The sequence below is a fragment of the Lactuca virosa genome, chromosome 8 (genome assembly GCF_052849685.1).
Source record: "Lactuca virosa cultivar CGN04683 chromosome 8, Lactuca_virosa_CGN04683_v6, whole genome shotgun sequence".
NCBI classification, from domain to species: Eukaryota; Viridiplantae; Streptophyta; class Magnoliopsida; order Asterales; family Asteraceae; genus Lactuca; species Lactuca virosa.
The window spans coordinates 218,591,320-218,607,520 of NC_136433.1; the positions used below are offsets into that span (position 1 = coordinate 218,591,320).

A 16,201-nucleotide genomic window follows, 5' to 3' on the forward strand; every position below is an offset into this window, starting at 1 on the left:
GCCAGAATTACCCCTGTAACACCCGATTCAAGGTACTTTTCATTTTTGAACCTTGGTGTGTGAATAGTTTGCAAATTTGGTCCCTAGGGGGCATTGTTGCCATTTTCGGAAAAGTAGGAGTACGTTGGGCGTACTTCTCGTACGCTGGGCGTACGCACCCAGGGGACAAACCCTAAAATTTAGGGTTTGGACCCTATTTAAGCAACATTATGACCTTTGATCCCCTCATTTCTCAGCCTCCATTACCCTTTTAGCCTCATTTCAAAACCCTAACCTTTCTAGAGAAGATTTGACCCTCTTTATGTGTTTTGGTGAGCTTTGAGAAAAAGAGTTTTGAAGAAGGAGCTCTGACCAAGGGAGAGCTTGTAGATCCAGATTCTACTCATCATTTCCAGCTTAATTGAGGTATAAAGCTTGGAACTTGCTTATGTGTATGCTTAGATCTAATCTTTATGGAGTTTTGGTTACTTTTGGTCCCATGAATGAGATCCAATGGGAATTGTTCCACTCCAGAAGTTAGGAGTTGCTTCTCTTGATGTTTTTAAGGTCCCTAGTCCATAAAGTTGGCATCTTGATGGTTAAGGATCAACCATGCAAGTAGTTATGTCCATTTGATGAAATTAGGGTGCTAAATCTAGGGTTTGAGTTCATTTGAGTAATGAAAAGGTTCTAAGTTAATGACTTTATGGATTAAAACGTTCCCCGAGGCTTGGATCTAAAATTTGGATGTCTAGTCGTAAGCATTAAGTGCTTAAGGGAAAAAAGTGCTTAATGGGCACATACGCTGGGTGTACGCTGCACGTATACGTTCGAGTCCCCGATCAGGCATGCGACCTAGTACGCCAGGCGTACTTCTGGTATGCACTACGTACCAGGCCTGGTCTTGGGCTATGCGGGTTGGGCCGTTTTTGGACTATTAGGGTCTTGGGCCATGTTGGGCTGCTAGCCTTTCTGAATTTGGGCCATTGTTAGGCTTTGGTCCTTCTTGATTTGAGCCTATATTGGGCTTTGGGTAACCTTTAGGAAATGGGCCACTATTAGGCTTTTAGTGCCATTTAGTTTGGGCTTCGGATATTAGGCCAAGTGAGGAAAGGGTAAAATGGTCTTTTAACCTTGGTGTTGGAGCAATGAACCAGATTCCCAATTATGGTTTATGACTCAATTATTAATTTGGATTTTATTTGGTTGGTTAGTGTGGGGATTCTCCGATTCAGCAACTCGAGCATCTATTGACTGACAACAGACTGATGTGAGTTTGCTCACTATATTGTAGGACACCAGGGGTTGTATGTGAAGGGTCTTGAGCATTCTAACACTCCTAAGGTGTACATGCAACCCTAGTAACCTTGGATCTATGTTTGACTAAGATACATGCAAATTTGATTTTCCAAGGTTCTTCAACTATCTAACATAGCATTGATACTTGTATCATTAAGCTAGTAAGAAATACATACCTTTCTTTGTTGCTTGGATTCCTTAAGAACCTTGTGAGCCTAGCACCTCAAGTGTGATGCCTCAAATGTCTCACACAACACCAAATACACTTGGAATAACCTTGAGAGAAATAGAAAACTTCTAAAATCGGCTATGCCCTCTTGTTCTCACTTAGTGGCCGATTTTGGTCTACTTGGAGCTTCTTATATAGTTGTGGCACAAGTAGGGTTACACCATGTAAACCCTAATTGTCATGGCTTTTCATATTCCATGATCCATGGGTTTGTAACCTCCATGGATTATCCATAGAGCACATTATGGGTTTTAACCCAATCCATACAAACCATGGATCATTAGCCCACTATACAAGAATATATGATTTACACAATCAACCCCATATATTTAATTAGTCTCTTTCTGATCACTTAATTAATTCTAAATTAATTCTTGATCAATACTAATTAAATAATATTATTAATATATTAGAACTTATAATATATTAATAAACCTTAAGTGTTATTTCTCTCATTTAGTCTATCCAAGTGCATGATGCCATGCAACCCAAATGGACCATGCTTATCGGGTCAAGTATATTCCAGAAATATTTATGAACTTAGACACCTAATCCAACAGTCTCCTACTTGGATAAGTCTAATAACTATAATTGCAAGAATGACTTCAGGAACCGATCAGCAATCGTAGCTCTTTCAAGGTCTTGCGGAACTGAGATGATGATGATACACCATTTAAGATAAGTGATCATATAATCCTCTGTTCTAGATATCAGCCGGACAAATACATGGAACAATGTCTTGCTTATTGTCCAGCAGTCTGTTTCTCGATTTCCGATTTGTTTGACATAGAACTTAATTGAACACATCAATTTAGTTCTGACCGGGCCCGGTACATAGGTCAAAACAAAATCATTGAGGGGCCCAGATATCGCTTCTAATCCAAGAAGGAACAGATAAACTTCGACTCATATGCTTGTTCTACTACTTGTTGAATCATACACAAAGGCACGTTTTATAACATCGAGTTACCAATGCGTTTTCGTACAATCAATGTATAACCAACTCATAGTCAACAACTCATATCTCTAGGTTTGAAGACTTATATGATATTACCGTCTCACGATCACTCGAGATAAATTCCATGAAGTGATACAAGTGAGCGTGGGTTGAATCCAATACTCATAACTTATGAGCACTCATGAGTGTTGTAGCACCTCTTCCTATGTCCAACAACTTAGACATCTACAAGCCAACTCATGACAGTATTGATTCATATCTACTTCCAACATATGACCGACTGTGGAGAATTTGAATAATATGATATACCATAACATAATTATTCTGGAAGTCAAAACATGCAAAATGAAATTATAGTAAACGATTGACAAAAGATAGCAACACTTATACTTATAAATAAACAACAACTTTTATTTATCATCAAATGTCAATTACACTTTACAAATTTCAAAGCTATCTAACTACTAAAACTAATATCATCCTTCAGCCCTATGCGCCTCGCATGCTGGAGATGCTTAACCCTACCCAGTCCCTTCGTGAGGGGATCTGTTGGGTTCTCATCCGATGATACCCTCTTTGCTACGAGGAGTCCTTCTTCTATTCGATGTCTGATGAAATGATATTTTCTGTCGATGTGTCTGGATCTCCCGTGATACCTTGGTTCCTTGGCTAAGGCAACGACACTTTCACTATCACATAAAATTTCCATAGGCTCCTTTATAGCTGGTACAACTCCAAGGTCTCCAATGAAGTTCTTTAGCCATATAGCCTCCTTTGCTGCCTCGCTTGTCGCTATATACTTTGATTCGCAGGTTGAATCAACCACTGTCTCCTGCTTGGAACTTTTCCAAGTAATTGCTCCTCCATTTAAGGTAAAGACCCAACCTGACTGAGAGCGGAAATTATCCCTATTAGTCTGGAAGCTAGCATCACTATACCCTACTACTCTCAATTCATCACTCCCACCGAGGGTAAGGACCCGGTCCTTAGTCCTCCGAAGATACTTGAGAATGTTCTTTATCGCAGTCCAGTGAGCCTTGCCAGGGTTCCCCTGATATCTGCTGACCATGCTCAATGTGAAGGCCACATCAGGACGAGTACAAGTCATAGCATACATGATCGAGCCTACAGTGGAAGCATACGGTACTCGACTCATCTCAGCTATCTCAGCCTCTGTACTCGGGCTTTGAGTCTTACTCAATCTGGCGTTACTCTGGATTGGTAACTCTCCTTTCTTGGAATTATGCATGCTGAATCTATTCATCACCTTATCCAAGTAGGTACTCTGACTAAGTCCAATTAGTCTTTTACTCCTGTCTCTCAAAATCCTTATCCCTAGGATATAGGCAGCTTCTCTAAGGTCCTTCATAGCGAAACACTTCCCAAGCCAGGATTTAACCTCCTGCAAAGTTGGAATGTCATTTCTCATGAGTAGTATGTCATCCACATACAATACCAAAAAGCTAACTACACTCCCACTAGCCTTGACATATACACAAGATTCATCTTCACTCCTCGAAAAGCCAAACTCTTTGACTTTCTCATCGATACAAAGATTCCATTTGCGAGGTGCTTGTTTCAATCCATAAATGGATTTCTCAATCTTACACACTCTATTAGGGTACTTTGTGCTGACAAAACCCTCTGGCTGACTCATGTAAACATCCTCAGTCAACTTTCCATTAAGGAAAGCGGTTTTGACATCCATTTGCCATATTTCATAATCATGAAATGCAGCAATGGCTAACATAACCCTAATAGACTTAATCTTTGCTACTGGTGAAAAGGTCTCATCATAATCAACTCCCGGAGTTTGAGAAAAACCCTTTTCAACTAGTCTAGCCTTATAAGTGTGTACATTACCATCCATGTCGGTCTTCTTCTTGAAGATCCATTTGCACCCAACTGTCTTACGACCTGGTACATTGTCAACCAAGTTCCAAACTTGATTGTCATACATGGACTGTATATCGCTGTCCATAGCCTCTTTCCATTTAGCATCCTCAGGGCCTGCCATGACTTCCATGTAGCTGTTAGGTTCATCCAGACCTATCAGTGTGTTATCACTGATAAGTGTATCACCTTCCGCAGTGATATGGAAACCATAGTAATGCTTAGGTGCATTCCTAACTCTCGTGGAACGCCTCAGAGGTACAAACTCTTCTGTCGGATCAACATGAGTTTCCTCCTCAGGTTGATTGCTAGGGTTTGAGGTTCCTTCGCCACTTGACTCTTGAATTTCTTCAAGGTCAATTTGCCTCCCACTATTTCCTTGGCTTATGAACTCTCTCTCGCGAAAGACTCCCCTCCTTGCTACAAAGACCACATTATCATTCGGTCTGTAGAAGAGGTAACCAAAAGATTTCTGTGGGTAGCCGATGAAAATACACCTCTCACTTCGGGGTTCGAGGTTATCGAGAGTCTCGCGCCTCACGAAAGCCTCGCAACCCCAAATCTTGATGTGGTCCAGATTAGGAACTTTTCCGGTCCACATCTCATGAGGTGTTTTGGCAACCTTTTTGGTAAGGACTAGATTAAGAATATAGGCGGCAGTCTCTAAGGCATACCCCCAAAATGAGATTGGTAGCGAAGCTCGACTCATCATGGAACGAACCATGTCCAACAAGGTTTGATTACGCCTCTCAGCCACACCATTAAGCTGTGGTGTCCTGGGAGGTGTCAATTGTGAGTCAATCCCACATTCCTTAAGATAGTCAAGGAACTCTGTATTAAGATACTCACCACCTCGATCGGATCGAAGCATCTTAATGTTCCTGCCCAATTGATTTTCCACTTCCTGCTTAAACTCTTTGAACTTTTCAAAGGTTTCTGACTTATGCTTGATTAAGTAGACATATCCATATCTACTAAAATCATCAGTAAAAGTCACATAGAAGCGGTTAGCATCCCTTGTGGCGGTTCTGAAGGGTCCACACACATCAATGTGTACTAGATCCAACAAACCTTCACCCCTAGCACAAGAACCAGTGAAGGGTGATTTTGTCATTTTCCCAAGTAGACAAGATTCACAACTATCATCCGACTTTAGGTCAAATGACTCCAAGACTCCATCCTTTTGGAGTTGGCCTATGCGTTTCTTTCTTACTTGTCCAAGACAACAATGCTACAATGATGCTTTATCCAAGTTAGTGGAAGAATCAATACACAATACATTATTTCCTAGGTTATCTACAACCGACACAGCTTCATACACACCATCACAAGGTAATGCTTTAAAATAAAGAACATTATTAAAGAAAGCATTAATACTACCATATTCATTATCATAAGAAAAGGTAAACCCTTGTTTGTACAAAGCATGAAAAGAAATAATATTCCTTGCCATTTCAGACGAGTAACAACATTTATTTAAATCTAATGTTAACCCATTACTTAGCAACAAAGTATAAACTCCAATCTTGGTGACATGTGATGCTTTCCTATTCCCCATGATTAGGCTTAACTTCCCATGCTCCACATCCTCACTTCTTCTTAGTCCCTGCAAGTCAGAACAAATATGAATACCACAACCAGTATCAAGGACCCAAGAATTAGAATGGGGTGAGTTATTAGACAATATAGTGTAAATACCTGCATGGTTGGGTTTCACTTTCCCATCCTTCACATCTTGCAGATACTTTGGGCAGTTTCGCTTCCAGTGTGACTTTTCGTGGCAATAGAAGCATTCAGCCTCTTTAGGGTTAGCAGAAGTAGTGACGGAACCTTTCTTGGTTCCATTTGAAGAGGAGCCATCAATGGACTTTCCCTTGGTACCCTTCGAAGGGCTCTTCCTCTTCTTCCCTTTGCCTTGCCCGATTGCCAAGACCGGGGTCGCGGTAGCAGTAGGAGTGGTAACAACTGACTTACCCTTAAGACCACTTTCAGCGGTCTTCAAGAGTCCTTGAAGTTTGCTGAGTGTAACTTCCTCCTTGTTCATGTGGTATGTCATTCGAAATTGATCAAAACAAGAAGGTAAGGAGTGCAAAATGATGTCAATTGCCAACTCCTCCGGGAAGTTCACATTTAGCTTCAACAACCGGTCCACATACCTTTGCATTTTCTACAAGTGGCCGGTGATGGGTTCACCATCCTTCATGCGAGTTGTTATCATGGAGCAGATGATGTCATACCTCTCTTGGCGAGCACTTTGATGGTAGCGGTCCATCAAGTCCTGGTGCATCTCAAAAGGGTAATAGTCCTCATAGGACTTTTGGAGCTCGGCTGTCATCGTGGCCAACATGATACACGCCACTTTAGTGGCATTTCTCTCATGAGTCCGGAATTCAGCGATCTCCTCAAGAGTAGCAGACGACTCATCAAGTTCCTTCAGCTCCTTGTCGAGGACATATTCCTTGTCCTCATAACAAGTAACCATCCTAATGTTCCGGATCCAATCCATAAAGCTGGAACCATCAAAGATGACTCTCCCACAAAGGTTCATGAGAGAGAAGGAGCCGGTAGGGTTTGAGCCAGAAGCAGCATTGTTTGAAGACATCTGAAAAAGAAGAAAGACAAGTTCAGATTTGATATAAAGATAGTCCTTAATAAAACACCCAAATGTAATATTAAGGCTAGGACCCAACACAATATTTTATAACTTAGAAGAGGGATGCCGTAATCCAAGCTATAAAATATTTGAAGGTATGTGAATGACGATTCACCAATTTCTACCATGAAAAACGAAATAAATTATTAGGTTTTAATTGGTTTTGAAACTCCTAGATTCTTTGAGATTCATTGAACTTTTCAATAGCATGTTTCAATCTCGAGTGTGCCCTTCAAGTTTTGTGAATGGGATGCCGAGGATCACAAAACAAGGTGTGAAGTAACCATGCAAATTACTTGGTACCCTTAATATTTAACCCTCAATCGATGTGCTGGTTAACCACACACGCTCCATCGATACTATGATAAACACTAAGCTACCCTTTGCCTACCTTGTTAAGTCCAAGTTAGTGTGCCGGTTAACCACACACGCTCCACTAACGACTTAAACAAAGTGCAAAGTGTAATTTCATGGGTTAGCACCTTATTCACATTTTCCTAAAGTAACTAAGATTGGGAATTTATAAAAACATTTAGTTACTTTAGTATCATTATACTTTTAATGAGGATTTAAAGTCATTGTCCTACCCGTTCGGCTAACGACCCTCCACCAGTCAAGGAAGCGGTGGGTGAGAGTGGACACCCATTAAGCTGCCATTTTATAGGCAACAACCTTATACCCCCCTTATAGACCGGCTTCGTGAATGAGGCCTACTAACGGTAAAACGACTTTTGTTCTTATATATATATATATATATATATATATATATATATATATATATATATATATATATATATATATATATATAACTTATAATATTATAAAGTATAAGTGTTGAATTTTAACTTTTAAAATTCTAGGGGTTGGAACTAAAGTTTTTAAAGTGACTTTACATGTTCCAAAACTTGATGGCAAGTTTTGTAACTTTCAAAACTTTTCATCTTTCATAACTTATGAGTTAAATGGTTTAGTAAAATGAGAGACTTTTCATTTTATGTAACCTATGTGTTTCTTTAATGGACTTTAAAAGAATGACTTTTGGTAATCCATAACTTGAGGACAAATTATGGATTCCATTAAAACACATAATGATCAAGAATTAAACTAACAAGCAAGTTACAAATAATTCCTATGATCTTCTAAACTCATAAGTTCATGAACATGCATATCAACAATTTCAAGAATCATAAATAAACCATATAAAACTTGAAATTTTGATAATAACCATTGAAAATGGATTAGCATAACCATTACTCCATCTAAAACAAGTTTTATAACACCAAAACAGTTTGGGGTAATGTTTCTAGTCCATTTCCAGCAGCAAAGCTCCAAAAACTACTCACTGGATGACAAACTCGTCGAGTTCATCAAGGAACTCGTCGAGTTCATGCAATAACAAATAAACTCGGCGAGTTTTTGTCCAGAACTCGTCGAGTTTTCTTGTCTGGGCAGTTTTTGGCTTTTGAAAAATAAGTTTGCATCATGTATCAAGTAAACAAGCCTAGGCTCTAATACCACTGAAGGGTTTTGAGCATTCTAACACTCCTAAGGTGTACATGCAACCCTAGTAACCTTGGATCTATGTTTGACTAAGATACATGCAAATTTGATTTTCCAAGGTTCTTCAACTATCTAACATAGCATTGATACTTGAATCATTAAGCTAGTAAGAAATACATACCTTTCTTTGTTGCTTGGATTCCTTGAGAACCTTGTGAGCCTAGCACCTCAAGTGTGATGCCTCAAATGTCTCACACAACACCAAATACACTTGGAATAACCTTGAGAGAAATAGAACACTTCTAAAATCGGCTATGCCCTCTTGTTCTCACTGAGTGGCTGATTTTGGTCTACTTGGAGCTTCTTATATAGTTGTGGCACAAGTAGGGTTACACCATGTAAACCCTAATTGTCATGGCTTTTCATATTCCATGATCCATGGGTTTGTAACCTCCATGGATTATCCATGGAGCACCTTATGGGTTTTAACCCAATCCATACAAACCATGGATCATTAGCTCACCATACAAGAATAGATGATTTACACAATGAACCTCATATATTTAATTAGTCTCTTTCTGATCACTTAATTAATTCTAAATTAATTCTTGATTAATACTAAATAAATAATATTATTAATATATTAGAACTTATAATATATTAAAAAACCTTAAGTGTTATTTCTCTCATTTAGTCTATCCAAGTGCATGATACCATGCAACCCAAATGGACCATGCTTATCGGGTCAAGTACATTCCAGAAATAGTTATGAACTTAGACATCTAATCCAACAGTATGTGCTTGTAGTCTTTGTCAGTACTGTTGTATGTATTGTATACCTGTGTGCCAGTTTGCTATATGTATGTTGGGTGAAATAGAACCGGGTGTGAAATAGATCCTGTACAACCTTTTGCTGACATATGAGTTGAAATAGAGTCGGGGGTTGAAATAGACTCAAGGGTGAAATAGACCCAACACAACCTTGAGCTGGCATATGATTTGAAATGGACTTGGGGGTGAAATAGACACGACACAGCCTTGAGCTGGCATATATGTATGGTATGCGGTATTTTTGGGAACTCACTAAGCTTCGTGCTTACGGTTTTCAGTTAATTTTTCAGGTACTTCCAGATCGAAGGGTAAGAACTTGGGATGATCACATCACACACACCATGATTTTTCACTTATTTGACTCTGATGTGTTTTGGATGATTATGAATACATTATGATTTCCCCTTTGGTTTTGGGACGTTACAAGTTGGTATCAGAGCCTTGGTTTGAGGGATTCAGGCATACTCTCGGGTTATTGATATGGTTTGATGTTCATATCTAACAATCGTATCATGTTGATGTATTATATGATGATAGAGATATTGAAGTGCTATGTTTGGATAAGGAAAGGTGGAAACTTGTAAAGAGTGGGCACAAACTTGCAAAGGTATGATTCCTTGTGTTTATGCTTAGGTTTTGTTTGGTTGGATGGAATGGAATGAACCATTCCATTCCATTCCTTCCCTGATTCCATTCTACCATACACTACAATTGATTTCTGATGATGTTTCACTCCACCCCCTTTACAGAGGAAGCTCATGACATATAGTCCACACCCTAAAGAAGGGTAAGTCACTATACTCATGATATTTCAACTTGTAATAAAACAAATACTAATTTTATTTGTAGTTTATAACATACATTCAAGGATTTCACATGCTCTTAAGTCTTAATCTTTTCACTTCTTTTTTTTCCAGAGCATCTAAGAAACTTAAGTTATCGGGTAGCTTCAAGCAAACTAAGGAATCAACTGACATGTGAGTAGGATATAATGATATATTACATTTTCATTAATTTTTCTCTTTATAAAATTTATTTATCGAAGTTTGTTGTAATGGTAGATCACCATCATCTATGGTAAGAGGAAAAAGAACCCCAAGACAGAATTTGAACCAAGGGCAAAAAGGGGTATCACAAAGAAGTGCATATTTGGAAATTCGCAGAAGCAAAGATCCTGATGCATCCATGCCTGATGCCATATCCTCTAAAATCAACAATTTGGGTGCAGTTGAAGGTATAACACGAATCCTCCATGTTTCTTGAGTGTATATGGAAACGGTGGTATTTTGGTCTTTTTGTAATATATGTCTCTTTACTTGTTCAGACAAGTTAAAAAAGTCAAGATCCAAGGAGAACCAAACAACAGTAGATGCAGAGAGCAGCTCAAATGATTCCATGTCTAAAAAATAGGTTTGGTAAATATAAAAAATATGTGAAAAAAAACACCTATACCGACGACATGTCGTCGGTACAGGTATTAGCCATTCAAACCGTTAGGACCCTTTCCAGACGACTTATCGTCGGTATAAGTGAACCTTTATAGACGACGTGTCGTCGGTAAATGTATCATTTTTGCTGACAATTAGTCGTCGGTATAGATCTATATTAAAACTTTTTTTCCCTCGAAAATCAGCCCCGATGACACTTTTCTAGACTACAAGTCGTCTGCATTTGCTGAATCTGTACAGACGACACCTATCCCGACGACTTTTTTGACTTTTACCGACGGAGCTATTCCGACGACTTTGTACGGACGACAAGTCGTCGGTATAGCCTGTGCCGACGACATGTTGTCGATACAGGGATATAAAAAGTCGTCGGTATAGACATCGTTCCTTGTAGTGCGATATATGTACTCATTATTTGTCTTGTCAAGCATGTACTCAATTACTTAATTAACATACTCTTGTATTTAGTTAACTTACAAAACATCTTTTCTTATAACTCCAATCAAATTTAAATAATAAGTTTTACGATAAAAAAATAATCTATGGGTATTACAAACTTTAACTTTTATATGTTTTACTTATGATTACAAGTAATATTCGTGATAACGATATAAGTATAGAAAATGTGTCTATTAGTACATAAAAACTAATAATCTTTTACAGGTAAGGTAGAAATATATTAAGAAATGATAAATTTCCATATACATATTATAATCTTGATGATCTTTTATAAGTAAGATAGAACTATATAACAATATCATCTATTTTTGCATAAATAATGATAAAGGTTGATGAGTGAGATTATTATTTTTTTATATATTTGTTCTTACAACAATAATCATTAACAATAATGGGTGTCTTCATTTTGTAAAATAAAATGAAATTCTACTTTTATTTTTAACCCAAATAACGTCGCCTATCGAAAGGAAATTATACACCGAAAAAGAAACGATTTGACGATAACCGAAACGAAACAAATTTTAGGATGGAAACTAATCACCGGAATGAAAAAATCGCCACCGCCGTAACACGCGGGTTCACTACTAGTATATATATATATATATATATATATATATATATATATATATATATATATATATATATATATATATATATATATATATATATATATATATATATATATATAAAAGAGAGATGGAAATTACTTATGGTTGATTTTTTTCAACAAAAGTCAAACTATATATAACTTTCCATATTTATAACGGTCCATAAACACTAAATAGGTTTTGGCGATTTTAATGGTCCTTCAATCGAACGTTCTCTCTCTCTCTCTCTCTCTCTCTCTCTCCCGCCACCTTTGCATGGCTAGGGCTTTCGTACAAAACAATTTCGTTCAAAATTAGGGCTTTCAGCTAATACTCCTGTCATGAATGTGAAGCTTCGAATTTAAATATGTCGAAAGAGAAAGAATACGGTCTTTTAGGCCCGTTCAAAACTATACCAAAGGAAGCTATATACTGCTCTCGCATACATGAAAAGCACCCTTTCGGGATATTCATCTACGGAGAAAATCCGCAGGAGCTGTCGTTTTCGCTTGTGTTATTGGAGCTATCGTTGGTCCTTGTACTTACACATATTATCCGTCACCTTCTCAAACCTCTCAAACAACCACGAGTTATATCCGAGATCCTTGTACGTTCATTCCTTTTTTTCTTGGTTAAATGAAGTTTTGACAAATTTCCCTTAATGTTGAATTTATATATATTTGCTGTTATAGGGTGGCATGATTGTTGGACCATCTTGCTTAAGCCGTTACAAGAAGTTTGCGAACTGGATCTTCCCAGGCCAATCGGCGTACATATATAGGAATATTGGTACATTTGCTTTCATGTATTTCATGTTCTTGTCTGGGGTGAAGATGGATCTCCTCATGATAAAAAAAGCAACAAAAAAACAATGGTATATCGGCATGGTTGGTATGGTTGTACCTACGGCAGCAACAGCATTGGTTGCTGTATGTGTCAGAAATTCTTTAGGCCCTGAAATGATGAAAGTTTCTTCGATTTGGGGAATAAGTGCATCCCTAGCTATAACAGCTTTCCCTGTTCTCCATCCCATCATGAGAGAACTCAACCTTTTGAGCTCTGATATAGGTCGAATGGCATTAGCTACGGCTGTTATTGGTGACGTGGTAGGAATTAATGGGCTCGTCGCATTTGAGATTACTAAACAAGCGGAAGGTCGGCCCTTGGCGCCATTGGGATACGCCATGTCTGGGGTATTCTTTTCTATAATTATCTTTGGTGGGGTTCGGTTGTTGATGTTTTGGATCATTAAGATAACACCAGAAGGGAAACCAGTTGAGCAAGTTTACGTAATTTCGATCTTAGCAGGAGTTCTAGCGGTGGCGTTCTTGACTGATATGCTTGGGCTAGCCATAGTTAATGGTCCATGGTATTTGGGTCTGGCGATCCCTGATGGCCCACCGTTAGGATCTACCTTGACCCATAAGTGTGAATCATTTGTTCTAGAAATATTGATGCCATTTGCATATTTAAACATCGGTTTGATGACAGATGTGTTTGCCATGAGGGATGATTGGTCGAAATTGCAGCCTTTGTTTTTTGTAGCGTTGACTGGATATTTAACGAAATTTGTGTCAACTTTACTGGTTACTCGATTCTTTGATATGTCCATGAGAGATGGGGTGACCTTGAGTTTGATAATGAGCTTGAGAGGTCAAGTCGAGCTTTTGCTGTTTATACACTGGTTGGACTTTCAGGTTTGTCTCTTTCCCTTTCTCTAAAGCCATGTTACAATCTTTTTCAACTAATTTTTGTCAAGATAATTAGTAATTTCGTATGTAGTTTACCTGATGTTCTCATTTAAAAAGCTGATATTTTTTGCAATCTGTGATTATGTATCCAGATGATCGGGATTCCACAGTTTACTATGTTTGTACTTTTGACAACGGTGATGACGGGAATAGCAACGCCCTTAATCAACATAGTCTACAATCCAAATAGGCCATACATGATCAATAAACGACGAAACATCCAACATACTCCACCTAACACCGAACTCACCGTTCTAGTGTGCTTCCTTGATGAAGAAAGTGTTCCAGGAATGATCCACCTTCTAGAAGTTTCTAACCCAACAGTACACAATCCTTTCTTAGTATACGCTCTTCATCTTGTCGAGCTTGTGGGCCGGGCTGCTCCCATGTTCATCGATCATACAGGAGAACCCAAAGAAAATGATAAAAAGAGCCAAAAGGATTACAGCGGGACTGTACATAAATCCTTCCAAACTGTCCATGAAACCAGGGGTGATGTTATTAAGGTTCACTCGTTTACCTCAGTGGCACCAAAAAGAAGCATGTACCAAGATGTTTGTGAGCTTGCCTTGAACAGGAAAGCATCTTTGATAATATTACCGTATAGTATGTCCCCAATGAGAGGCTTAGCGGGGACAGATATGATTCAAAACAGTGTGAAATCTTTGAACTACACTGTGTTGGACCATGCACCATGCTCGGTGGCCATGTTAGTCGATAAGGGAGATTTCAGGCCACCGGCTAACCTACGCATGTCTGTGACACTAGAATACCATTTTGCAATGCTTTTTCTAGGTGGAGCAGACGCAAGGGAAGCATTGGCATGTGCTGATAGGATGGCTGGGAATCCGAATGTTTCACTTACTGTGATACGGTTTCTTGCGCATAATGGTGAAGGAGATAATGAAATGGAAAAGAAGCTTGATGATGGGCTGGTGACTGCATTTTGGGTGAAATATGAGGGGAATGAGCAAGTGGCTTATCGGGAGGTGGTGGTGAGAAATGGTGAAGAGACTGTAGCAGCTATTCGAGCGATGAATAGTGAGGATTATGATCTTTGGATTGTGGGGAGAAAACTGGGGGTTAATCCGATTTTGATCGAAGGTTTGTCGAGTTGGAGTGAAAATTTGGAGCTTGGAGTGATTGGTGATTATGTTGCCTCTGTTGATTTAGGGAGCACGGCTTCAGTTTTGGTAGTGCAACAACAGGTTTTACGAGACAAAGAGACCAATTCTGGGGGATTGCGAGGGCGAATCTCGAGATATTTTAGTGATTTGTTATGTTTTTGATTGCTAATGGATAAAAATGTACGTTTGTTATTGTAATGACTCAGAATGAATAGCATAGGGAAAAGAAGGAATGCATGCAACGGTAGCGCTTGGCCTCGTGAACATGTTATTGATCGATTAGATTCATAAATCTTGTGTATGCATTTACTCTTAAGTTCGGTTTCGTCTTCGTGTATATATTGGGTGCAAAAGTTTAATCCGCTTTACTATAGTTTCCTTTTACTCTCTCTATATATAAATAGGATTGAAATTAAAAAAACCATGACCATGACCATTTCATTTATTCATCTCAAATTTTTTTTTCATTCATGTTAGTCTTTTTTTATCATGGTATTTTTAGTTGCACATGATCATGATGATTTTGTTAAGTTTTATGATTACAATATGTTCTTTCTAATAATATTGTTTGCAACAAAAAGAATTACGATGTATGTTTAAAAGGTTAATATTAATTTCATTATTGGTGTCTAATTAATCAACATCAAATTATAATAGATACTACACAAACAAGACATTGTGAGCATAATTAGAGACTAATTCATTTTGATAAGATCTTCGAATCTCGATTAGTTTGAACGACATTAGAACTTAGATATTTCCAAATTAAGATGATTATTTTGTCATCGTTTTGATCATCTCCACCTTCTTTAAAGCAAACCCAAAAAATGCTCTTCAAATGTGAAACCACAAAAATTCGACTTCTCAAAATAAAAATCAAATAATTATCTATCCACAAAAAATCAATAACCATATTAACAAACACTAGTTCCTCAAAAGCAAGACGTTGAAATATTGACGTTTGAAATTCAAATTAATGTTTGATAGGAATGTCGGACTTAACAAACAAAAATAAGTATGAAAATCATTGTTTGTTTGTAGTGAAAGACTGAAAGGCAGTACATAATAAGGCTGTGAGGTATGGTGACTATATATTCACTAGTAAAATGCATGTCACATCATCCAAATATCACTATTAGAAAACTAAGTAATTATCTACAACAGTATTCATAGGAAATCCGTAAGAGCAAGGCGTTACATACATATTTCTTACAAAAAACGGGTTGTAGGAAAAACCCTCGTGGGTAATTTTTTCCTACAAATTACCTACAAACCTTCCTATGCATTTCCTACGGAATATTATGTTACAAATTTACCTACGAAATACCTACGGAACACGTTAACTACGGAGTACCTATGGGTTATTTACCTACGAAACACCTACAAAGTACATACATATTATTTTCCTAAAGAATACCTACAAACTGCTTTTCCTACATAATGTCTACGAACTGCTTTTCCTATAGAATACCTACCAACATCTTTTC

The 16,201-nt window shown here is 38.0% G+C and overlaps 1 protein-coding gene and 1 long non-coding RNA gene across 2 annotated transcripts; both read left to right on the forward strand.

Annotated features, from left to right (window-relative positions):
- Positions 1 to 10,089: 10,089 nt before the first annotated feature.
- LOC145128869 (uncharacterized) lies at positions 10,090 to 10,570 on the forward strand. Its single transcript, XR_013717149.1, has 3 exons — positions 10,090 to 10,129; positions 10,260 to 10,319; positions 10,404 to 10,570. It is a non-coding gene; the product is annotated as an uncharacterized LOC145128869 (long non-coding RNA).
- Positions 10,571 to 12,159: 1,589 nt separating this feature from the next.
- LOC145134061 (cation/H(+) antiporter 24-like) lies at positions 12,160 to 14,955 on the forward strand. Its single transcript, XM_079068983.1, has 3 exons — positions 12,160 to 12,443; positions 12,529 to 13,533; positions 13,680 to 14,955. The coding sequence occupies exons 1-3, from the start codon at positions 12,204 to 12,206 to the stop codon at positions 14,874 to 14,876; spliced, it is 2,442 nt and encodes an 813-aa protein (XP_078925109.1). The 5' UTR covers positions 12,160 to 12,203; the 3' UTR covers positions 14,877 to 14,955.
- Positions 14,956 to 16,201: the final 1,246 nt, after the last annotated feature.

What these genes read in the sequence shown, in the direction of transcription:
- LOC145134061 (XM_079068983.1), top strand. Translation starts at nt 12,204, where the DNA reads ATGTCGAAAGAGAAAGAATACGGTCTTTTAGGCCCGTTCAAAACTATA. An exon ending in GAGTTATATCCGAGATCCTT is followed by an intron (nt 12,444 to 12,528) that starts GTACGTTCATTC and finishes TTGCTGTTATAG; the next exon opens with GGTGGCATGATTGTTGGACC. An exon ending in TACACTGGTTGGACTTTCAG is followed by an intron (nt 13,534 to 13,679) that starts GTTTGTCTCTTT and finishes TTATGTATCCAG; the next exon opens with ATGATCGGGATTCCACAGTT.